At 40.8% G+C, this 25,251-nt stretch overlaps 1 protein-coding gene and 1 long non-coding RNA gene across 6 annotated transcripts in view; one reads left to right on the top strand and one right to left on the bottom strand.

Annotated features, from left to right (window-relative positions):
• Positions 1-14,001, top strand: part of STRN3 (striatin 3) — a 113,941-nt gene extending 99,940 nt beyond the window's left edge. For all 4 annotated transcript variants that reach the window (XM_089691179.1, XM_089691178.1, XM_089691181.1 and 1 more), the window contains one exon: positions 11,946-14,001. In XM_089691179.1, the coding sequence (XP_089547305.1) occupies positions 11,946-12,115 (170 nt within the window). In that variant the 3' untranslated portion in view covers positions 12,116-14,001. The remainder of the gene's footprint in view (positions 1-11,945) is intronic.
• Positions 2,826-24,675, bottom strand: LOC149450984 (uncharacterized). Of its 2 annotated transcripts, XR_016315174.1 has the most exons (3): positions 24,575-24,675; positions 3,214-3,301; positions 2,826-3,134 (listed from the first exon to the last, which is right to left on the bottom strand). It is a non-coding gene; the product is annotated as an uncharacterized LOC149450984 (long non-coding RNA). The 2 variants fall into 2 exon arrangements; XR_016315173.1 differs by lacking the exon at positions 24,575-24,675 and having other exon boundaries at positions 3,214-3,484.
• Positions 24,676-25,251: the final 576 nt, after the last annotated feature.

The following is a 25,251-nucleotide window of genomic DNA, read 5'->3' as shown; positions in this document are numbered from 1 at the left end:
TTTTATCTGCTTCTCACTCTGAGCCTGATTTATATCATGCAAGACTAACACTTTTTAATCAGAGTATAGCATCAAGTCAGTTAAACTCCTGGGATATTAATCTGGTCAGTTAAGTAGCAGAGGGAATTGTTGGTCAGTTTCAGCTGCTTAGGTATTAATGAAATTAACAGGTGCACTAGATGGGCAACAATAAGATGACCCCAAAACAGGAATGGTTTTACAGGTGGAGGCCGCTGACATTTTTTCCCTACTCATCTTTCCTGACTGTTTTTTCACTAGTTTTGCATTTGGCTATGGTCAGTGTCACTACTGGTAGCATGGGGCGATACCTGGACCCTACAGAGGTTGCACAGGCATGGCACATCAATACGTGCCATTGCCAGAAGGTTTTCTGTGTCTCCCAGCACAGTCTCAAGAGCATGGCGGAGATTCCAGGAGATAGGCAGTTACTCTAGGAGAGCTGGACAGGGCCATAGAAGGTCCTTAACCCATCAGCAGGACCAGTATCTGCTCCTTTGTGCAAGGAGGAACAGGATGAGCACTGCCAGAGCCCTACAAAATTATCTCCAGCAGGCCACTGGTGTGACTGTCTCTGACCAAGCAATCAGAAACAGACTTCATGAGGGTGGCCTGAGGGCCCAATGTCCTCTAGTGGGCCCTATGCTCACTGCCCGGCACCATAGAGCTCGATTTGCCATTGAACACCAGAATTGATAGGTCCAACACTGGCACCCTGTGCTTTTCACAGATGAGAGCAGGTTCACCCAGATCACATGTGACAGACGTGAAAGGGTCTGGAGAATCCGTTGAGAACGTTGCGCTGCCTGTAACATCGTTCAGCATGACTGTTTTGGTGGTGAGACAGTGATGGTCTGGGGAAGGCACTTCCTTGGATGCACAGGCCTCTACAGGCTAGACAATGGCATCCTGACTGCCATTAGGTATTGGGATGAAATCCTTGGACCCATTGTCAGACCCTACACTGACTGGTGCAGTGGGTCCTGGGTTCCTCTTGGTGCATGACAATGCCTGGCCTCGTGGTGAGAGTATGCAGACAAGACAGTACCTGCAGGATGAAGGAATTGATATTGAATGGCCCCCATGCTCTCCTGACCTAAATCCAATAGAACATCTCTGGGATATCCTGTTTCAGTCCATCCGATGCTGCTAGGTTGCTCCTCAGACTGTCCAGGAGTTCAGTAATGCCCTGTCCAGATCTGGGAGGAAATTCCCCAGAACACCATCCGTCGTCTCATTAGGAGCATGCCTCAATGTCAAGCATGCATAAAAGCACGTAGGGACCATACAAACTACTGAATACCTTTTTGAGTTGCTGCAATGAAATTTTCGCTAAATGGACTAGCCTGCTGCATCATTTTTTCACTTTGATTTTCGGGGTATCTTTGAATTCAGTCCTCTGTAGGTTGATGAATTTCATTTCCATCAAATGATGGGGCATCCTTATGTTCCTAACACATTACCAAGTCCATATCAGTATAGATATCCAGCATGATATTTTTCCCCATTTGAGATCTGATGTGTTTTCAAAGTGTTCTTTAATTTTAAGTGTACATACCCTGTGGGAGCAAGGTGCACATTGGTTACCTACAGCAGACTATGCATCACAGCAGCATGATTATATTTTTGACCAAGGGCTCTCAACCCCCCAACCTGGTGATCATGGCTATTCATCTGCTCTTTTGTACCGCCCACAATTAATTCATTACTTATAGGAAACTGTGGTCTGAAATTGTAACCAGCATACCCAGGGCTTTGCGTAAGTAGTCATTCTATCTTGAGAGATATGTATTAATTCAGGCTGTGCTTTTAAATAAAATTCAAAGAAGGAAACTGACCATGCTGGTATGTATGTGCTTCCATGCCCTGGCATGGTAATTTTTTGAAATAGGAAAGCAGGAAGACTAGCAGGATCACCAGGCATTTCACAAAAAAGCAATTCAAAGAGAACAGGATATATGGTTGCACAGGCACAAATCGGAAATATGAAATGTTGGGCTAGCGTGCTTTAATACAGTAAATGCTGCATTTGACCACTAGATGGTACCATGTAACCTGTTATTTTTCACAACTCCGTCTTGTCCTCTTCTCTAGGACAGACCTTTGAGTTGCACTTACATGATATCAAAAAGGTATGCATCCATAACAGAATCCACAGTAAACCATAAGATGTGTGAAAGCCCATCTCCAAACTGCAGTTTGCTCGTGTGCCAGCTGGAACACATGATGATATCTTTGCAAGGCTGTCCCAGTCTATGACAGAGGAGCAGGGAGAGGGGATGCAAAATGCCGGTCACACCAGCAGCTTATATTTGAAAGGTGTCTGGACTAGAGGAGAAGATTGGCAAGGGGAGCATGCAAGTTGCCGAGATCATAACACATGTTTCAGAGGCATAGACTTTCAAAGACTGGCAAAAAAAAGCTGTTTGGTCAGTTTTAATAAAAGGTTTATTGCTATAGTTTGCGCTTTCCTTCTTTTGTAGATGGCCATGGGACGACAAGCTGTAAATCAGTTTTGCAGCTGGTGCTTGTGCAAACTTTAGCTTGGAGATGGGATTTCATGTATAGTATGGTTTGCTGTGGATTCTGCTATGGATGCATACTTTTTGGAATCGTATGTAAAGGGATAGCTACATAGATCCTGGATGAGGCTTGTTTCATTGCTGACATCGGAGTTATTTCTGAGCTGGATACACCTAAGTTTGCAACCATTTTATATAGTTGTTGTAGGCACCAGCATCTTAGTAATGTATTCAGAAATGGAAAAAGAAAAGATGGACTTTTAAGGTGCCAGACTCTAAACAAAATAAAAATTGACAATTTTTATTAAAGCTTACCAAACAGTATAACATGCAATTTAAAATACAACATTATATAATAATTTCTATAAATATTTATATTATAAATGTATAAAAATCATACAAAATTGTGTTATTACAAAGCCTTCCTAAACAAGTACCCGTAGGTGTATATAGACCCTGATGGTAACAGATCAGTAGAAATGTTGAGTCCAGCGACTTCTGCGCACGTTTGGGGTATCTTCCATATGGGTAAACTAACTCAACGCATGTCATGGGAAACCCCACTTCCTCAGGAGGTTTTAGGGAGCTAAAAAACTATAAAATAAAAAAAACTAAAAAATAACACGAGGCTTTACCTCACCCATAAAGGGGAGATCTCAAAGTGCTGACTCACCATAAATTTAAGAGGTGTGGTCCTCCGAAGCCAGGGTCACGTCAGGAAAAAATGTGTTCGGAACTAAGAGAGGCCACCTAGAAAGAGGCTTAAAGGAGAACCAATCTTATAAGGGTGTATACTTGTGAGCTACTATGGTGGCATAAAATTGCTTATAATTAATTAACTAATTTAAATGTGATGGTGCATCAACACATGAAACACATACTCAAAATGCTGTGTGAAAATAAACAAAATATTGAATGTGTCGCGCTCCTCAAAAAAGTGTTTAGTGATATATGATATATAATTATGTATAAATAAAATAAATTAAATAAATAAATCTTAAATAATAAATTAAATTTAAAACACTCCCAGTGCTATAATTAACTTAATTATAAATAACTAAAATTATATATATAATGTTGTGAAAAAATATATATAATATGCCACAAATCAAGTGAGCAAAGAAAACCTCCTTGCACACTAATATATATGTGAAAAAATTGTGCATGTGCAAAAATGCAAATATTACCCAAAACGATAATGCAAAAATATATATGATATAGTGCAGTACTCAATTAAATATGGAAAAATAAATAATAATAAAAACTGTGCAAAATAATGTATTGTAATCACTCCACTTGTGCAACCTGAAGCGGTGATTAGGACTATATATTTCTATTCCTTAGCTTAGATGAGATATGAACGTCCCAATCTGTACAAATATATGGAAAGTCTATTGCTGTTAAAGTAGACTGTGGTGTTGCTTTCCTTCCACTAGATGGCCTCCCAGTTCCTTCCGAGTTATGAGGGCTGGATGGATAGATATGGATATCTCCCCTCTTGTAGTTTGGGGTCTATCTCCTCTTCCTCCCCTTTTACTCCTCCAATTTAGGCCATGAAAAAGAAGAAAAATCCCCACATGGTGCTTATATCCTTTTAAAAAGATTTTAATGCGTCTCCAGACAAGTGCAAACTCACATTCCACAGAGCAATACAGAGCGTTTTGTTAAAATGTGTGCCCTCGCACAAAGACAGTACTCGCCGTTCCGCTGGCAGTGGCGTTGTGAATAAATAAAATTTATTTTATTTATACATAATTATATATCATATATCACTAAACACTTTTTTGAGGTGCGCGACACATTCAATATTTTTTGTTTAAAGGAGAACCAACCTCGGTGTAACCAAACAACTTTATTGAGATCAAAATTAAATAAAATTAGGCCAAGAGACCAACAATCCTTTAGTCACTATTTAAAATAAGGTTCTATAACGTTATCACCTTAAAATAAAAGCCTGGGCACCGCTCATCCACTCACGTATGCTGCATTGCATTAACTCGGTCTCATATAGGCCATAACATATTAGGCCAATGAACTCAAGACTGGCAGTCAGTGGGTGCTGGTAAGCGGTGAACTGACTTAACATGCTACCCAATCAGCTAACACTCAAAGTGGTGTAGTTACTCTGGTCTGAGAAAGGTGGCCCGATCAGTATGAAACAGCAACAACATCAAAAGCATATAACATATGCATCAAAAATCTAATGTATAGTGATACATAGCCACAGCGGGCCAGGCTTCGGCAATATAGGCATATGGAAGTCCATGTCAAGCAAAGGGCATCAATGAGGGTTATATACCCCTGTTCATATGGGGTTGTGGACTGACATGATAGAGTACTGATGATAGATAGGACAGGCTGAAAGAGCCCACAACCTGGACATAATAGTCTGGTGAGCTGCATGATGATTACACAAGTGTGCCCAGATGCAGCCAATGCCTTAAGCATATATCGATGTGAGTCATGTGCAGTCAATAAAACACCAGTGTGGTAATTAGAAATCTTCTGTAGGGTATGAGTAAATTACGACCCTAACAGTGTAGTGGAGCCAATGACCATATGATCAAGTCTAGTGATAAAGATTTGCACAAATGGCGAGGATTGACCCTGAAGTTTCCATTTTCATAAGAGATAACCCAGTGTTTGTGGCCGCTGGAGCATAATGTAAGGTATGTAAGCAGACATGCGAGGCACTGCAACTCCACTTTTCTTTATCATACATAACGAGACACAGAGCAGGTTATTCATGACCATGTGGCTTATACGCCATTTATAGGTGAATGGACACTGGCCGACCAATCAGAGGATTCCTCCGCTATATAACCCTTCCTCACAGTAAGTACTTCAGTTTTTCCGCCAGTGTCTGGAAGGTAGATGGTCACTGAAAGTGTTGCTTGTGCTCCTGGAGCATACCTATGGTCTAATACAGTTCCTTTGAGAATCATGGACTTTAATCAGATCCATTCGGAAAGCTGTTCTACAATGAGGCTCGGATACCATCCATTTTGGCTAAGGAGAAGAATCCTCTGGGTTTTGCCTGTAATGCAGCCGTATGGCGCTGGACCCTGTGTGAATGGAAACTTGTGCAGTTTTGAATCTGACCAAGGCGTTTTCCAGCAGGGTGCTATACAGGTCTGAGGCAATGGCTCCACTTTAGGGGGACCGAGTCCTTGAGGGTCTATGTGACAGGGCCCACTGTAATGGGTGAAGGTTGGATTCTTGGTGTAATGCTGAGTCCTGTGGCTGGAATGGGTAAGGTGCCTCCTTTTTTTTCTTTTGTGATGAAAGAAGGGAAAAGTAAAAATGGAGGAAAAACAAAGATAGTGTTTTTTCTCTTGTTGTTGGCTATGTTTGCCACTAGGGGGAGTGCTTCATTGCTTAAGCCTGCCTGGTGCCTCTAGGAGGAGCAGCCTGGTGCACAAACGGCCAGCAACAGCTGCGAGGGCGCATGCACAGTAACGGCTGGAAGAGTAAGTCGGCCATGTTTATGTATCCGGCATTCCTGGGTACTCGTGGGGCTGCTGCTGGAGGTGGCCAGGACACAGAGCAGGCTATTCAGTGGGCACGTGAGTACTCCCCTGGGGGCAAACATTGGCCAGTTCAGACAGAAGGCTGTACCTTTTGGACGTTCCATGGAAGTCAGCAGTTGCAGTGAGTGTATTTGATCACACTACCTGGCATAGCTGTATCCTGGAGTCTCTATTTTTTTTTTTCTATCTGTATTTTAGATTGAGCGCTATAGGAAGGGATGTCTTCCAGGAAGCGGGTGGGGGAGGTACAGCAGGAAAAGTACCATGTGTACCACCGTAAGGTCTGGAAGAACCTAGTTGCAATTCTGCTATGTTAACCTCTCCTGAAAGGCCAGGAGCCTCTGGGCAATCTGAGCCGCTATGTTTGGCATTGTAGCTACTACTGGTGCGTCCGCTTCTGTGTTTTTAACCAAGGAGGATCTTGCGTCAGCCTTAGCGAGTTTAAAAGATAAGATCGCAGGAATTACTGCATCTGTTTCTCAGGTGAATAAGTAGTGGGAGAGATCTCGTTCATCGGATCCACCGGTCTTTGACAGGAATGTTGGGACTGCTTAGAACTCGAGGGGTATCAATCATTGGTTATCTAAACAATCTGTCACTCAGAAGTCGGGTGGTGCCAAGTCTGGAGCAGGATGTGGCCCTTACGGTTCAGTTCCTGGAACAATTGAGATGGGTGTGCAACTTCGAAAAGTGTGCCCTGGAGCCAGTACAGAGCCTGGAATATTTGGGGATGATCCTGGGAATGGTTCAGGAAAAAGTATTTCTGCCTTCAAGGAAATGTTGCGCCCTGAGAGACCAGGTCCGCAGTTTAAGGGCCAAGAGGTATCCTTCGATTCGCTTATGTATGAGATTGCTGGGGAAGTTGGTGTCCTCATTTGAAGCGGTACATTGTGCATAATTCCACTCTAGACCGCTGCAATATAATATTCTGACTGTTTGAAATAAGAAGATTCCAGTGCTAGATTTGGAAAAAGGGAGATCCTTTCAGCCGGCGGTGTGGAAGGTGGTTACCACCGATGTCAGCCTCTCAGGTTTGGGGGGCTGTCCTGGAGGAGGCGACTGTTCAGGGAACATGGCTTCCAGTAGAAAGAGTTCTACCCATCAATATCCCAGAACCTTTGGCAGTGAGGCTCGCTCTGAGGTACTGAACATTCAGGCTTTGGGGCTAGCCTGTAAGGATTCAGTCCGACAGTGCCACAGCAGTGGCATACATCAACCACCAGAGCAGTACCAAGAGCCGAAAGGCTCAAGAGGAGGTGATTAACATTCTGACCTGGGCAGAAAGTTATGTTCCAAGTCTGTCAGCGGTGTTCATTCTGGACATAGAGAATTGGCAGGCGGATTATCTCAGCCACCGACTGTAGATTCCGGGGGAATGGGCTTTGCATCCTGAGGTTTTCTCAGCAATCTGCCAGCGATGGTGTTGCCCAAATGTAGATATGTTGGCATCCAGATTCATCAAGATTGACCTGTTTGTGTCCAGGTTAGGTACCCTCGTGCAGCAGAGGTGAATGCCTTAGTGATTTCATAATATACACTTTTCCTCTGGTTCAGCTGTTGCCACGTCTCCTATGCAGGATTCGGGAGGAGTCTGTTCCGTTTATTCTGATCACCCCAGCCTGGCCCAGGAGGGCCTGGTACATGGACATAGTGAGACTGGCAGTAGACAGGTTTCGCTCCCTGCCGTTCAGGCCATACCTGCTGTCTCAAGACCCTATATTGCACCCAGTTTTATGGTCGCTAAATTTGACGGCATGGCCATTGAAACCAAGATTCTAAAGGACAGGGGGTATCTAATTCTGTTATTCCCATTATGTTGAGTGCTAGAAAGATCGTTTCTAGGAACATATTACACAACTTGGAAGACTTACATTGCCTGGTGTGAGGTCCAGAAATGGCATCCATGGAAATATTCGATTGGTATAATCTGTTTGTTCAATGAAGTCTGGAAAAGAAATTGGCCGTTGGTACTATTAAAGCCTGGTTTCAATGTTTGCTATTTTTTTTTTTTTCTCAGAGACCCATTGCATCTCAGTCTCTAGTTCGTACCTTTTTATAATGTGTTTAGCTCCGCCTGTTAGGCTACCTTTACGTCCGTGGAATTTGAACTTGGTCTTTTGGTAAGAGCACACTATCAGGAGTGTGGGGCATCTTTGCCGATCTACCATCAGGCATCAGTTACTCAGATTTGCAAGGTCGCTACATGGGCTTTGGTTCACACATTCACAAGGATCTACCAGGTGGATGTAAGCTGCAGAGGACTCTGTCTTTAGCCACAGCATCTTGCATATGGCTGAGTAGGTTTTGTGTGGGATTGTTGGTGGCTATCATGGTGTCACCCTCCCCTCAAAATTTCTTTATTGCTTTGGGACATCCCACATAGTCATAAATAGTCTGCTCTGTGTCCTGTAATGTACGATAAAGAAAATTGGATTTTTTTATACATACTTGCCTGTAAAATCCATTTCTTGGAGTACATCATGGAACACAGAGGTCCTTCGCCTCTTTCTGGTATTTCATTGCTTGCTACAGAATTGGAGTACTTCCTGTGTAGAAGGGGTTATATAAGGGAGGACTCCTTTCTGATTGGTTGGCCAATGTTTGTTCACCTATAGGTGGCATAAAACCCTCATAGTCATGAATAGCCTGCTCTGTGTTCCGTGATGGCATTTTACAGGTAAGGATGTAGAAAAAAAAATCAAATTTGTTTTAAAATAAGTGGGCTCCCAGGAGGTTTATGCCGTGATGTGATAGTATGCACAACAAACTAAATGCAACTCCATCTTTTTTTTTTTTTTTCTTGTACTATTGTTTGTGTGCATGAAATGTTAATTGTGTTATTTACTGAAAATATGCATTTTATGAGCAATTGCGCAAAATTTGTGCAATATGAAAAATTATGTAAATGAACCACACACCCTCCTGCAATTAATTATTCAATATCAATGGTGCCCCCTTGGCCGCTAAGATGACCCTTCCATCCAGGAAGTCCAAAATCAAAAATATGTTCAATATCATCCAACAAAGTCTCAATATATTACCATGTAAACTAATGAAATCTTCATGCTTCTTACCGACTTTCAGTATTCTTCAAAGAAAATTCCTCCTTTTCCTCTTTTTTTTATCTCAAGGATAAAATATACATAGTGCATTACCATCAACACATAACTAAATGAAATTATAATAGTGAGCTCACATCATAGCATTCAAAATGTGCCCCAAATAGCCAAGTGTCCATCCAGTGACCGTAATTCCCACTCTTACCCTCATTAGATTAATAACTTGCTTTGTACGAGTTCTTGACTAGTGAGATCCTTCCTCAAAAATTCTTCCCAATAAAACCATACCCTCCAAGAGATGTAAGTCAAATATACAGTTGCAAGAAAAAGTATGTGAACCCCTTGGGATTACGTGGAGTTTTGCATGAATTGGGCATAAAATGTGCTCTGAACATCATCTAAGTCATGACAATAGAAGAACACAGTCTGCTGAACATAATACTACACAAACATTAGATGTTGCCATGGTTTAATTGCACATAACATGTAAACATTCACAGTGCAGGGAGGAAAAAGTATGTGAGGCCCTAGCTTAATGACTTCTCCCAGAGCTAATTGGAGCCAGGAGTGAGCCAACCTTGACTCCAATCAGTGTGATGATATTGGATGTGTTGCTGACAGCTGTCCTGCCTTTAAAAAACACACACCTGTTTTGGGTTTACTGGTTTCAAGAAGCACTGTCTGATGTGAACCATGCCTCGCAGAAAAGAGCTCTCAGAAGACCTACGATCAAGAATTGTTGACTTGCATGAAGCTAGAAAGGGTTACAAAAGTATCTCCAAAAGCCTTGATGTTCATGTGTCCACGGTAAGACAGACTGTCTACAAATGGAGAAAGTTTAGAACTGTTGCTACTCTCCCTAGGCGCGGTCGTTCTGTAAAAATGACTGCAAGAGCACAGTGCAGAATGCTGCATGAGGTAAAGAAGAATCCCAGAGTGTCAGCTAAAGACCTACAGAAATCTCTGGCACATGCTAACATCTACAATAAGGAAAACATTAAACAAGAATGGAGTACATGGGAGGACACCACGGAGGAAGCCATTGCTGTCCAAAGAATATTGCAGCACGTTTGAAGTTTGCAAAAGAGCACCTGGATGTTCCACAGCACTACTGGCAACATATACTGTGGACAGATGAAACCAAGATTGAGTTGTTTGGGAAGAACACACAACACTATGTGTGGAGAAAAAAAGACACAGCACACCAACATCAAAACCTCATCCCCACTGTAAAACATGGCGGAGGGAGCATCATGGTTTGGGGCTGCTTTGCTGCCTCAGGGCCTGGGCGGATTGTTGTCATTGATGGGAAAATGAATTCCAGAGTTTATTAAGACATTTTGCAGGAAAACGTACGACCATCTGTCCGCCAACTAAAGCTCCGCAGAGGATGGGTGATGCAACAGGACAATGACCCAAAGCATACAAGTAATTCAACAAAACAATGGCTGCAACAGCACAGAATACACCTTCTGGAGTGGCCCAGTCAGAGTCCTGACCTCAACCCGATTGAAATTCTGTGGCATGACCTTAAGAGAGCGATTCACACCAGACACCCCAAGAATATTGCTACACTGAAACAGTTTTGTGAAGAGGAGTGGTCCAAAATTACTCCAGATCGTTGTGCAGGTCTGATCTGCAACTACAGGAAACGTTTGGTTGAGGTTATTACTGCCAAAGGAGGGTCAACCAGTTATTAAGTCCAAAGGTTCACATACTTTTTCCTCCCTGCACTGTGAATGTTTACATGTTATTTGCAATTAAACCATGGCAACATCTAATGTTTGTGTAGTATTATGTTCAGCAGACTGTGTTCTATTGTTGTGACTTAGATGACGTTCAGAGCACATTTTATAGTCCAATTCGTGCAAAACTCCACGTAATCCCAAGGGGTTCACATACTTTTTCTTGCAACTGTAGTGTAATATTGTCAACACATAATCATCATATCGTGAATCAGTACTCCACACCAGTGATCACAAAACCGTGAAACAGCCGAGTGATCCAAACACTGCAGCTTTTAATGCTCCAACGACAATGATAGTATATGCCCCAAAAAAGAATAGACAATCATTGTCGTTGGAGCATTTAAAGCCACAGAGTTTGGAGCAAGAGTCTATTTGATCAAAGCTTCTGTTTCCTGTCATTCTGGTAAGGTGCATGGATTGACAGGTGTTGGATCACTGGTATGTAGTGTCAAAGCACTGATTCACATGATATGATGATTATGTGTTGACAATATTACACTATATTTGATTTACATCGCTTGGATGGGTATGGTTTTATTGGAAAGAATTTTTGAAGAAGGATCTCACTAGTCAAGAATTCGTACAAAGCAAATTCATCTAATGAGGGTAAGAGTGGGAATTAGGGCCACTGGGTGGACACTTGGTTATTTGGGGCACGTTTTGAACACTATAACGTGAGCGCACTATTAAAATTTGATTTAGTTATGTGTTGAGGGTAATGCACTATGTGTATTTTATCTCTTTGAGGTAAAAAAAGGAAAAGGAGGAATTTTCTTTGAAGAATAGTGAAAGTCATTAAGAAGCATGAAGATTTCATTAGTTTACATGGGAATATATTGAATGCTATTGAACATATTTTGGAATACGAAAAATTAGTTACTGCTATTTTATCCTACAAGGCATCTGCTTTCATAAAATACTGTATATAGTTTAGCTTTTAAATACTTTTCTAAAAATGTTTAAATGTACTTTGCTTTTTGTGTTTGTTAATCTGACACATTTTGTCAATTTGTTTTCCCCAAAAAAAGTTAGAATGGCATTCACTAAGACTGATATCTTTTCCTACAGGCCATGATTGTTCTATTCGTTTGTGGAATCTGGACAGCAAGACATGTGTGCAGGAGATTACAGCCCATCGCAAGAAATTGGATGAGTCCATTTACGATGTTGCCTTTCACCCATCCAAAGCATTCATCGCCAGTGCTGGAGCAGATGCTCTGGCCAAGGTCTTTGTTTGACCCCCTTGCCTGCCCTTTTCCTTCACACAATGCCACAAGTGCATTCTTGGACGAAATTTGGACACTTGCGGTATTTTAAACAAATTCTTACATCACTGCCAAGAGGAGTTTGCTTTCGGGCTGACACTACAAGACACAGCTCCCTCTGCAGGACAGGAAGATACTGGTTACAAAGCGGCAGGCACTACCCTCCCTTTCTTCTCATTTATCAGGATTGCTCTGTGCAGGGCTTTAATTACTGTAATTTAATACTTTCTCTTACCACAGTAACCAGTATTCACAGCCCCTGCATAGGGTGTCTGTCCTTTATTATATATAATATAAATATGTTCTTTCTTCTACAGTCCATAGAGAATAAAACAAACTTTTTAATTTTATTTTAATTATTTTGGCATTGCGCCATTTTAATTCAGGCTCTGGATGCACAATTGTGACTCAGGAGCTCAACTAACATGGGGGATATGGAGCTGCTTATCAACCTTTCAACATACCCCTTTAATTAATTGGTTTGCCTGTTCAGATACAGTTACAATGCAATAGCAATCTCAAGCGGTTTTAATACTTACAATCATATTTTTAATGGAACGCTAAAGGACTTGTGATGAGCCAGTTCCACACGAAGCAAACCCTATGTAAACTACAGAATCTTGTTGGCTTTCTTTCTCATTTGTGTGTAGGTATTTACTCACAGAGCTGGCAATGTAGGACTCTGTGCCTGGCGGCCAATGAAGGGACTTTAATTTTTTGACACTTTTTTAATTTATTATTTCCTGGCAACAGACGCTAGTGTGTAACTATATATTTTTAGCATTAATACAATCTGTACACAAGATCTTTTTTTTAAACTTGTCACATAATTGCAGTGTTTTTATCAGGCTGTTAAGTCTGACAGTGAATGCATTTTGCAGCTTTTTTTTTTTTTTTTATAGTGCTGCCCCGCTACCTGTATAAGGGGATTTATCTTGCAAAGAATTCATCATCTGTTTTACCCTGCATCCCTTTATAAGGCCAGAAGTCAGTGACGCTGCCAGGAAGCCTGGCGTTAGAGAGGATAACATATCTGAGTGACTACAGACTAACAACTAGTTATTTTGGCTTTTTAAATTTTTTTTGTTTTGTTTCTGCAAGAGGGGTTTCATATGCTCTGCCCAATGCACCTCCACCCCTTTTTTAACAATTGCAGCATTCTATCACTGTGTGATATTTTGTATGTTTACTTTATTTACGAGTTAATTTATCCGAATGTTTCCCAGGTAAGTTACAGTGGCTTATTGTTATTTATTTCAGCTTTATATTCTTTTTTTCATGTGACACAGGAATTTTATTATTTTTGAGACAATTTAATGAGGACATCTGAGGGACATAACAATGTTATAAGATAGTATGATTTAAATTGGGGATTTGTTTCTATTGAAAGACAGCCATGGAATGAGGTAAAATCTCTGCCTGTAAAAGAGGATTGTTTGCAGGCACAAATTTTGCTTCATGACCATTACGGAGCTTATAAGGCTTGCTCCCTTATTCCCCCATATATTTAATGCCCTGGACCTGCCTTCATAGTGGTGTGATTGCAGGGCTCTTTTTGCATTTTTTCATACTTTTTTGGAGTTCGCTTTTTTTCCCATATTTTTTTTTCAGACATTTAGTTTGTTATTGACGGAAGATTTTACATTGTTTTATGCATGACTGAGATAATTTCACATTTTTTCTAGTCTTCCACAAAGAAAAAAAAAATCTGATCAGTTTGCAAGTTTTGTAAGGTTTTCATTTTACAGACTGCAAATCGGCTAATTTTTAAGATTGTACCACAAAAAATGCAGAAGTACAGTTGTTGAAAAATAATGTATATAAAATGCATATAATAAATATTAAATGGTGTACCTGTATACATTAACTTGCATTGATTGAAACGTCCAACTAACATCATAACAGGTATCAAGATATTTTTGTAAATAATTTCTATATTTGTTTAATATGAATAGTCTCTTTAGGGAGACGATTAAAATTGTGTATTTATGGTAACACAACTTTAAGTAGCCTAGCGTAGTTTTCTGTTTTATATAGATGAAATTATACATAAATTCTATATTTTTATTTTATTCTTGAAATAAATTCCTGCATGTAATGACAGTCCTCAATCCTTTTTCCTTAAGAGTTACTAATACCTTTCCCATTTTTAATGGATCGAAGAAGGAATAAAATGTTTTAATGTGCATTCTCACTTATCTGCTCTAATTCTCTGGTCTAACGTTTAGGCAGTAAATTGTTCCTCTCCATTGTATTACTAATCCTTTGTGTCATTTTTTTCCTCCTTACAAAATCATCTGAATTTCACATCTATAAAGAGCTGCAATTCTAGAATGCAAGTTCTTTTCACAGATAAAGAAATGTTCATAGTTATATCATTAATCTTCTAGCAAGACAAAACTTTGATTCAGTTTGTTATGTGTATCCAGAAAAAAACAAAAACTAAATTATCAGGCATTGGGGCTTGGGAAGAGGATGACTGCTCGACCTCTCAGTGGTATGGTTTGACCAGATGACTTTCCTAGACAAAGGATTTCCAGAGCAATGTAGCTTAGATGAAAAGAAGGCACAACAGTTTCCTTTTGATTGCCAAAAAAGCTCGCCAAAAAGGCCAGGCCACTCCTTACTAAATTACTTGGCTGTGTAAAACTTTTACTGAACCCTGAATGGGCTTTTTGCATCACAGGGTAGATGGCAAAGAAGAAAAACTTCAAAATGAGCTTAAAGTTCCATCTAATGGAAACAGACATAATATTCATATCCACTATTTTATATTTACATAGTTAGAAAGTGTTCAGGGTTAGTCTTGACTGTAATATGGAATATATATACATAGAGAGATAGATGGATAGATATATCTATATCTCTCAAAACGTCCCATCCGACTATTGGCGTTATGTGGCCCATACATAAGAAATTCTGACTAGGGCAGGCCATACAAGATGCGTTTTTTCTTTTCTTGCAACCATGGGTTATAGAAAAGAATGCTCAATTCTAGCATAAAGTCAGTGTTGATGGTGGGAATTCCTCCCGTGGAGCTATTGTGTTCTCCCGGTGGAGGGAGCCATCCCCGCTGGGAGAACACGGTGATTATTGCTAGGTGCTATAAATGCCACTAGCTGTAATTGCATGTAAAATCCAACAGGTTAGTTGTATCTAGTTGTACAGCAATCAAATTGGGTATAATCAGTCTACCCATAGATGATTTTAATCTCAGCTGGTCCTTGCTGAACTGGCTGAGATTCGAACCACTCATGGCCAGCTTAAGGGAGGACATCTCCCCAATACCATTTCCCACTTGTCCTGATTATTTGAAACCCTTATTTCCCTTAGTTCGGGGTTTAGAAGGCTAGTACAAGAGAAGTTCCACAGGGCCTAGATTTTCTTGCCTTCAGACAGTGGCCTACTCTTTAAGAAACCCTCGATTCATCTAGGTCTTTGGAGAATGGTTATCACACTGTATTAAGACCCTACCACCTGCAGGTAAATGTACTCTCCCCTTACCTGATTTGAAAAGAAATATGAGCAAGACACACTCTCTGGTGTACAATTTACCGACCTCACAAGCTGTGCATAGCAAAATGGGAGAGAGACCTGCTTTTACAACTGACACCGGAGGAGAGAGAGAATCAATTCTTTACATACAAAACCTCAATCAACACAAAATTCCAAGGATTTGTTTTTAAACTCCTAACATACTGGTATAGGACTTCACAGGCCGTGCAATAGTTGTTCCAGTCTACTGCAGACAAATACTAGAGATGTGGAGTTTCTCTGAGGGATATATTTATTAAAACCAGGGTATCTTCATCTACATTACAACAGGTTTATACTGTCATCTTCAGGTGATTAGGCACTGGCAAAAATAGTGCCCTCCCAGAGATAACCCCTCACCATTAGGCAAGTCTTCAGTTTTTTTTGCTAGTGTCTTGGGTGATGGTCAGATCTGTGCAGTGTCTACACTAAAATGTAGCCATTTTCTCAACGGTTCCATCTAATAATAAGAGACTAGATCTTTTCAGATTCATTTTCCTAATGCTTTTCTATTGAAATGGCACTCGAACCCTGCTCTGGACATTCAGGGGACAGCTCTTGGCCATGCCGCCATTGGTGGCCTCACCTATCGATCACTGGGTCCCGGCCGGTGATTCCCCGCCGGCATCCCCGATGGGTGAGAGACCTGTATGTAAACAATACAGATCTCTCCCCTGTCAGCTCCTGCACATTGCTTTGTATTGCTCTGCATAGCAGAGCAATACAAAGCAATGTGCTTACACAGTAAAGCACAGCACACAGTTAACCCTTTGATAGCCCCAGATGTTAATTCTTGCTAAGTGTCATTATTACAGTGTCAGTGCTTTTTATTAGCACTGATCACTGTATTGGTGTCTGTGTCAGAATGTCCGCCGCAGTCTGAGTCGCTGATCGCCGCCATTACTAGTATTAAAAAAAAAAAAAAATTACAGTATCTATACTATTTGTAGATGCAACAACTTTCACATAAACCAATTAATTTACATGTATTGGGTTTTTTTTTTTTTTTTAAGCAAAGACGTAGCAGAATACATTTTTGCCTAAACTTGACAGTTTGATTTGTTAAAAAAAAATTTTTTACTGGACATGTTTAATAGCAAAAAGTCAAATATTATTTTTTTCTCAAAATTGTCGGGTTTTTTTTTTCTTTACAGTGCAAAAAAAAAAACTCAGAGGTGAAGGAATACCACCGAAAGAAAGCTCTATTTGTGGGGGAAAAAAAGGACATACATTTCATTTGGGTGCAGTGTTGCATGACCATGCAATTGTCAGTTAAAGTAACGCAGCGCTGTATTGCAAACTGCCTGGTCGGGGGGGGTTGGGGGTAAATCTTCTGAAGGGCAAGTAGTTAAAATTAGATTGAGTTACCTGTAAAATCCTTCATAGATAGATGGATATCTATCTATCATAGGACACAAATCCCACCCCCTTTGCCTTTTGTGGATAATGGTTTGCTACAAAAAAAAAAGGATGTCCGTAACAGGGAGGGGGATATGCCTGGGAGGGAACATGCTGGTTTTTTGGGTTTTTTTTTTTCTTATAGTGACATACTCCAAGAAAAGGATTTTGCAGGTTAATCCATTTTTTTCTGGCCTTGCTCCTTCTTACGACCCTTGTTGGATAGAAGTGGGTCACATCTCCCAAAATTGTATAGATCCTGTTCTCCCAGATGAGTTTGCATTCTGTTTACTGCACCATAATACTTTCCCAAGGAGGAATGAAAGATCTGTGCTGCATCATTTTCTTATTGCTGCCATGTGTTGTATTTCAGAACTGTGAAAGCAACCACATGCCACTCGCTGTATCGATAGCCAAGGTAAAAGAAATCAAGTAAATGGGAGGACCTCATCGCATCTGGCAAAGACGCCTAACAGATTTTGGAAACCTTGATTTTATTTGCCAAATTCTCTTCAACATCTGAATATGAAGCCTTCCTATGCCCTGCTTCTTCCCTATGATTTTCCCAGTTTCAGTAGTGATGTGGGTTGTCATTTGGGGGAGGGATCTGGGAGACAGAGGAACCCCACCCACCACCCTTCCCTGAAAGCATCCACCCCAATGCTCATTCTAACATTCACTCACTATATCTGAAAATTGGCTTGCACATTGATGACTACCCCTTCCCAAATGTTCATTTGTAGGCTTAACCTACTGCCCTATTCAATGTAATATGTTAATTTCACTGTGTTGCAAATCCATGTGTGAGCCTTTGGTTAAATAAAACAAAATTCTATATGATTATCTACACTACTGTGCAAATGTTTTAGGCAAGGATGAAAAATGCTGTAAGTTAAGAATGCTTTCAGTAATAGCATTACAGATGCTTTGTTCTTTTCATTGAATAGGGCAGTACCCTCTAAAATTTCAAACAAATTGGTGTTTAGGTGTTCACCATAAACATAGGGTTAAGCCTACAAATGAAGAACATTTGGGGAGAGGTATTTGTCAATGCGCACGCTGATTTTTATCAACAAAATGTAAAGTAAATGAACAGAAGAGAATTCCAAATCAAATCATTTGTTGTGACTACCCTTTGCATCAATTCTAGGTACACTTGTACACAGTTTTTGAAGGAACTTGGTTTTTCCAAATGTCTTGGAGAACTAACCACAAAAGGATTTGAGGCAGCTTACATCCACAGAAGATATGTCTTTTCATGTAATCCCAAACAGACACAATGATGTTGAGGTCAGGGCTCTGTGGAGGTCAAACCATCACTGCCAAGACTCCTACTTGTTCTTTACACTGAAGGTAGTTCTTAATGACTGGCTGCATGTTTGGGGGTCATTGTCCTGCTGCAGAATACATTTGGGGCCAATCACATGCCTTCCTGATGGTATGGCATGATGGATAAGTATCTGGTTGTATTTCTCAGTATTGAAGACACCATTGATCCTGACCAAATCTCCAACTCTGTTTTGACTCTAGAGCACCTGCTGCCATTTTTCTTCACCCCAGTTCCTATGTTTTCATGCACGGTTGAGTCACTTAGCATTGTTTCTAATGTTGGAGGTATGACTTTTTGGCCGCTATTGTTCCATGAAGACCACTTCTGGCCAGATTTCTCCCAACAGTAGATGGATGTACCTGACTCCTACTGTTTTCTGCTATTTCTGTGCTGAGTGCAGTGCTGGACATCTATCGATGTTGAAGGGATACATACATGATGTCTCAACTGCTGCATTGTTTCCTTGGCCATCCTCTGTGTCTACGGTTCTTTGCTTCTTCAAAAGAGCTGGAGCAGCACATTTTTAAATCCCAGTCTGCTTTGAACTTTTTGCCTGGGAGAGACCTTGCTCATATAGGCTACCTTGTACCTTGTGTCTTGTTACTGTGCTCAGTCTTATGGTGTATGACATGAAAAGGTCCTCCACAACCTCACCTTAGTAGCAGAGTTTGGCTGTTCACCCAGTTTTAAGGCTTCTACACAGCTGTTTCTTTTTTAGTTCAAGCGTTACTAAACCCAGGACCCTGTATTCACTATATCTGGTCTCCCAGTGTACATGGACATGCAATTATTTTAGTAAATATAAACTGCTAAATACTTTTTCTCCTCAGCAGCTAGAGCAGTCTTGTGGCTTCTATCTGTGTCCAGACCAGCACTAGCTAAAGCTTGTAGGAGGAGTTTTCTTTGCTTTAGGAGGATGGAAATCTCCTGACCTCTATCTAGGTAGTGCTGCTTGGTCCTGTGCTGATCACATGCACTCCCAAGAAAAAAAAAAAAAAACCCTCTTTAGCAATATATACCAAATTAGGCATGTGCATGCCTGCGGTTCAGTCTGGAGATAAGTGGTGGTTGCTTGAAGAAAAAAAAAAAGGGGAGGAACAGAGAAGACAGGATCAAACAGCCTTTTTACACATGCAGAGGATTAACTGGTTAGGTTCCATAGTGAGTATAACAAGCATGCTTTACTGCATATACAGACTGATTTTACTGTTGTGGGTTTAGTAACACTTTTAATGATTGTTTCAACCTACATATGAAACTGATGATCGTTAGCACCTCCTTGGTGTAGTTGATTAATCATACACCTGACTAATCCTACGAAATCCCTGATTTAGTTAAAGAATTGATGCTGGTTTGACGCCAAACAGTAGTCCCACCAAATATTTGATTTTTCTTGTTTTCTCTCTTTGCATTTGTAAATTGATAAGAATAAAAAAATTAAAATATATATTTTTGAAAGCATAGGGTGGTGTCTTTTTTTCCTTTAGCTGCCATCCTCATTTTGCTTCCCTGCTTAGGTATACCAGGGTGTCCCATATTAGTTTATTCACTAACCTTGCACATGCTTGTTCAGGTCAAAGGTGAAAGATGAGGAAAGCCTGGAGGTTGTGCCTTCAGTAATAAGTAATCAGTTGATTGGGAGAAGCTGTTGGAGACACACAGGGGTTTATTTACTAAAGCTGGAGAGTCCAAAATCAGACTCCCTTCTGCATAGAAACCAATCAGCTTCCAGGTTTCATTGCCAAAGCTTCATTTAACAAGCTGAGGTTAGAAGCTGATTGGTTTCTATGCAGAAGGGAGTCTGATTTTGGACTCTCTAGCTTTAGTAAATAAACCCCATACTGTCCTTGTGGGGACAGGCCCCAGGTGCTGCTCTGCATGGCATTTAAATACACAGGAAAGGCTGCATTATTGAACTGTTTTCAGACAGTAGATTAACAAAATGACTGCCAGTCAGAATCTCATCATGTAGCAATTTAATAAAGACCTTGAGGAGAGGACCTACATAATATGGTAAGCCAATATTTTGTGCCCTATTACTAGAGAATTCTGCCCCGCATAAAGTAGTGTCAAATTCATGCCATACATAGGTCATGGAGCAAAACATAGATCTTACTGTATAGCACCGAGCAACTACTTGCATTCATAGTATTCCAGGAAGTGTGTATTCGCTTTCCTTTCTCATTCATTAAGCAGAACTTAATTGCACACAGTGATTCTATTGTCACAAAAAATGTAGATTTAGCAATCACCCCTTCTGCTCTTTACACAGCATTGTGCACTCTTTATATGTTCAGATTAAGGCAGAACTATACTCACCTTAGATCAGGCGATGCAGCCTCCCCAGCGCTCCTTGCCCTGCTACTGCCATCTTTGGGCAGCCACTTTCATTTGCCAGGTGGGGATGACATCACTCCCGCGCATGTCCAGGAGTTCAGCCAGATTTGACATTGCTGAATTTGTACAGTGAGCTGCGTCTGTGTGGTTTACTGTACTGTGTGGTTTAAAATTTATTGCCTGTTCCCCTTTTTTTTTTTTTTTTTTTTTTTTTTTTTACTTTTTTAGCTAAAGTTCCACTGTAAAAAAAAAAAAAAAAAAAAAAAAGCCCCTGCTTTATATTTGGATGCAAAAAGGTAACCACTTTCCTTTTTTTGATAATTTAATAAAAAAAAAAGTTTCCAGCACTGAAAGAAGACACTACAGGCATATCTTGGTTTACGAATTTAAATTGTTCTGCGGGACTCTTTGTATTGCGAAAAAATTGTAAACCAAAACGTGGTTTCCCATAGGAATGCATTAAAAAAACAATCTGTTCTGGAGGTCAGGAAAAAAAAAAAGTCCTATCTGTTTTAAACTCTTTATAAAGTGCACTTTAAAGGCATAAATACTACTGTACAGGGACATGATTAAAAATTAATTTGTAAATGCATTTAAAACCAATTAACCACTTGCCTACCAGGCACTTATACCCCCTTATTTACCAGGCCAATTTTCAGCTTTCAGCGCTGCCGCACTTTGACAATTGCGCGGTCATGCAACATTGTACCCATATGAAATTTTGATCATTTTTTTCTCACAAATAGAGCTTTCTTTTGGTGGTATTTAATCGCCACTGGGCGCTTTACTTTTTGCGCTATAAAAAAAAATGCAAAAAATTTGAAAAAAAAAGTTTCTTTGTTTCTATTATAAAATTTTTCAAACAGGTATTTTTTCTCCTTCACTGATGTGCGTTGATGAGGCAGCACTGATGGGCACTGATAGGCAGCACTGAAGGGCACTGATAGGCAGCACTAATGAGGTGTCACGGATAGGCGGCACTAATATGCAGCACTGATAGGTGACACTGATGATGGGTACTAATAGATGGCACTGACTGGCACAACCCCTGGGCACTGACTGGCGGCACTGCTGGGCTGCACTGGTGGGTGGGCACAGGTGGGTGGCACTGGTGGGCACAGGTAGGTGGCACTTCTGGGCACAGGTAGGTGACACTGCAGAGTGGCACAGGTGGGTGCACTGCTGGGCACAGGTGGGTGGAGCCAGTGGGCGCACTGCTGGGCACAGGTGGGCGGAACTTGCGGGTGGCACTGCTGGGCACTGATCATCAGGGCACTGATGATCGGTGCCGATCCCCGCTCTGACAACTGCCGGTTCTCGGCAGTACTTTCCTCACGATCTGACAGCGTGAGGAAAGTGCAGCCGAGAACCGGCACTTGCATTTCCCTCTGATCAGCGTGTCATTGGACACCGCTGATCACGTGGTAAAAGGCCGCTGTGATTGGCCTTTTACCACATCACGTGATCAGCTGTGTCCGTAGGACACAGCGATCACGGAGATCGCCGGGTGCGCGCCCCCTAGGGCGCGCAGGAGAGCGCGTTCTGGGAGGATGTCATATGACGTCCACTCAGAACTGGCCGGCCGCAGTGCAGCTGTCATTCGGCTATCTGCGGTTGGCAGGTAGTTAATCTGTTCCGGAGGTCAGAAAAAAGTCAAAGTAATTGTTCAAAACTCTTTATAAAGTGCACTTTAAAGGCATAAAGGGACTTGATCAAAAGAAAAATTTGTAAATGCATTGAAAACCAATTAATCCGTTCCATAGGTCAGAACAAAAGTCTGATCTGTTCAAAACTCTTTATAAAATGCATTTTAAAGGCATAAAATAAAGGCAAAGGTACAGGGACATGATTGAAAAAAAAATTGTAAATGCATTGGAAACCAATTAATCTGTCCGTATTGTGAAAAAAAATTGTAAACCGCGGCATTATTTTCAAAGGATTTTCATTCATAAACCGAAAATTACGTTAACCGAGGTACGCCTGTTTAAAATAAATAAATAATACACCTGTTGACATGGAATCACCATATAGCAGGGGTAGAAGGTCTGCAAGGTAATACAACTGCATGAGTACCAAAACCTAAATAGTTGCAACACATTTATAACAATACAAATCCCAAGTGGGCCAGAGCTAAATCCTGTTTAATAAAGTACCTAAAACCCAGATTAGCGAAACTGGTGTATATGAAAAGTCCATAGTCCAACTACCTCAATTTTAATATTTGATATGGAGAAAGAAAAAAAATGGAGGAAATAGACAAGAGATGAGAAAAAAAGGGGGGGTGGCCTAATTGGAAGAGAAGGAGGAGCCATGAAGTTGCAGGGGAGGCCATCTTAGACTTCCTCAGCTAGCAGAGTGTGTGTCTAAAAGAGCCTTATCTTCTTTAGAGTAGACAAACCTGTTCCACAGTGTCTAGGTTTTAGCATACACCTCTCGTTTGTGTTGGGACGAGAGAACCATATCTTCCATGAGATTCAGTTCTATCAACTTACTAAACCGGAGACCAACAGTCAGTTGTATGTGGTTTCAGGTAAGGGAAATGCATGATTTAGCTGCGTTGAGATGGTGAAGTATAGACATCTTGTAGATTTTGGCAGGTATGTTGGAGACATGAAGAAAGAGAACCGGTTCCTCCAGTACTGTATAATCAGTACATTTTTTTTTTTTAACAATGTCCTGGACCTCTTCCCAGTAATGATGTAATTTGGGGCAGGACCAAAAGATGTGCAGCGTCTTCTCCCCCCCAACTTAAGTTGCTGACACCAGTCAACTAACCAAAGTGAACTGCTAGGTAATATTTATGTAAATCTGGGAGGGCCAGTCCCCCATGTTGTTTGGGCCGTGTCAACAGGTGATGGAGCATATGGGGTCGTTTGTGGGCCCAGATGAACTCAGTTAAATGTGATTGGACTTGTTTAAAGTATCGTAGAAGTATAGTGATGACCAGGCCCTGGAAAAGGTACAGAAATTTCAGCAATATACTCATTTTAATGATATTGCATCTCCCAAACCATGGATGGAGTCCATGATGCTACATCCTCAAGATGGTGCGAACTCTGCCCAAAGCTAAGGGGAAACTGAGGTCAAAGGTATGGGATAGATGGGAGGGTATAAATGTACCAAGATATTTCAGAGCTAAGTCTGTGCACTTAAAGCGGAAGTTGGACTGCAAAGTCTGAAGACCAGAAGGTGGTATTGCCTCTGATTTGGTAAAATAAATTTTAGGATTGGATAAAGTTCCATAGCGCTCAAATTCACGTGGAAGGTTAGGTAGCGATATTGCAGGTTTGCTAAGGGAGAACAACATGTCATTTGTGTATGCCGATATCTTATGTTGGGTCCCCTATGGTAATGCCTGTGATATCTGGGTTTATGTGGATCTTGCAATGGAAGGGTTCCAGGGTAAGCGCAAAGAGGAGAGTTGCCTGTCGATTGTTGGTGAAAGGGAAGGCGTCTGATAGAACTCCATTGGCCCTTACTGATGCTCTCAGAGGAGTAAACATTCAATATCCAATTAGTCCTATGTGGTGCAAAACTGCAAACATAAATTGCCAAATATAAATGCATAAAATTGCGCTTGAGACCAATTATAAAATCTACAAATGGAATCTGCACTAGCAGCTAGCACAGTATTACCGGTTACAATACACAAACCATAAAAATTGAAAAATGCAGCGCTAAGAATATATCTAGAATAACATGATACAAGAAATTCCACATATATACTATAGAAAGTCCAGTGTTAAGGAAATGGCATGCGTTTAATATGTGTCCAGAGAAACATTGGAGGGAAAAAGGTTCTATCACCAACACTAAACCCACTTGTCTCTTACCGGATGATTTTGACACCCAAAGGAAAGGTCAATAAGCGCTGTATGTTTCCCAGACACAATCACTTGTCAAGATGTACCGGTACTTCATAAGAATCCATCCTGCAGAATGAAACTCATGATGAAAACACCTGAAATTCTTGTAACCTCATTGATATTCCAAAGCAAAAAAAAAATCCTCATAGTGTAGTAAATAGTGATCATTTAATAAGAAAAATAGTATTGCATGTACATAATCAGATATAAAAACAGCATGTCACCATAAACACAGTTTGTTTCAAACCAATAAGATGGCCGCCACATTCTGGTGGATGATGACGTCATACGCTCTGGCTCCACCATTTCTTGTATCATGTTATTCTAGATATATTCTTAGCGCTGCATTTTTCAGTTTATATAAATTGGCAATTCACCTGGTCGAAAGCCGTCTCGGCACGGTGCCCAGAAATACACAGGGAGTGTGATTTTGGTTGCCTATGTGGATCAAGTTCAGAACTTTGTATTGTCCCATGCCTCACGTGTCAGAATGAACCCAACTTGATCAAGATGAATTAGATCAGGCAGATGTTTTTGAAGACGGGAGGCCAAAAGTTTGGTGAACAGCTTCAAATTGACATTCAGCAGTGTTATTGGCCTGTAGCTGCCACATGAAGAAGGGTCTTTAGGAAGGAAAGAGATGT

The sequence above is a fragment of the Staurois parvus genome, unplaced genomic scaffold (genome assembly GCF_062004578.1).
Source record: "Staurois parvus isolate SC_StPar_1 unplaced genomic scaffold, SC_StPar_1.0 ptg000553l, whole genome shotgun sequence".
Taxonomy (NCBI): Eukaryota; Metazoa; Chordata; class Amphibia; order Anura; family Ranidae; genus Staurois; species Staurois parvus.
The sequence above is the reverse complement of the archived record's forward strand: the minus strand, read 5'-3'. Positions and strand labels throughout refer to the sequence as shown.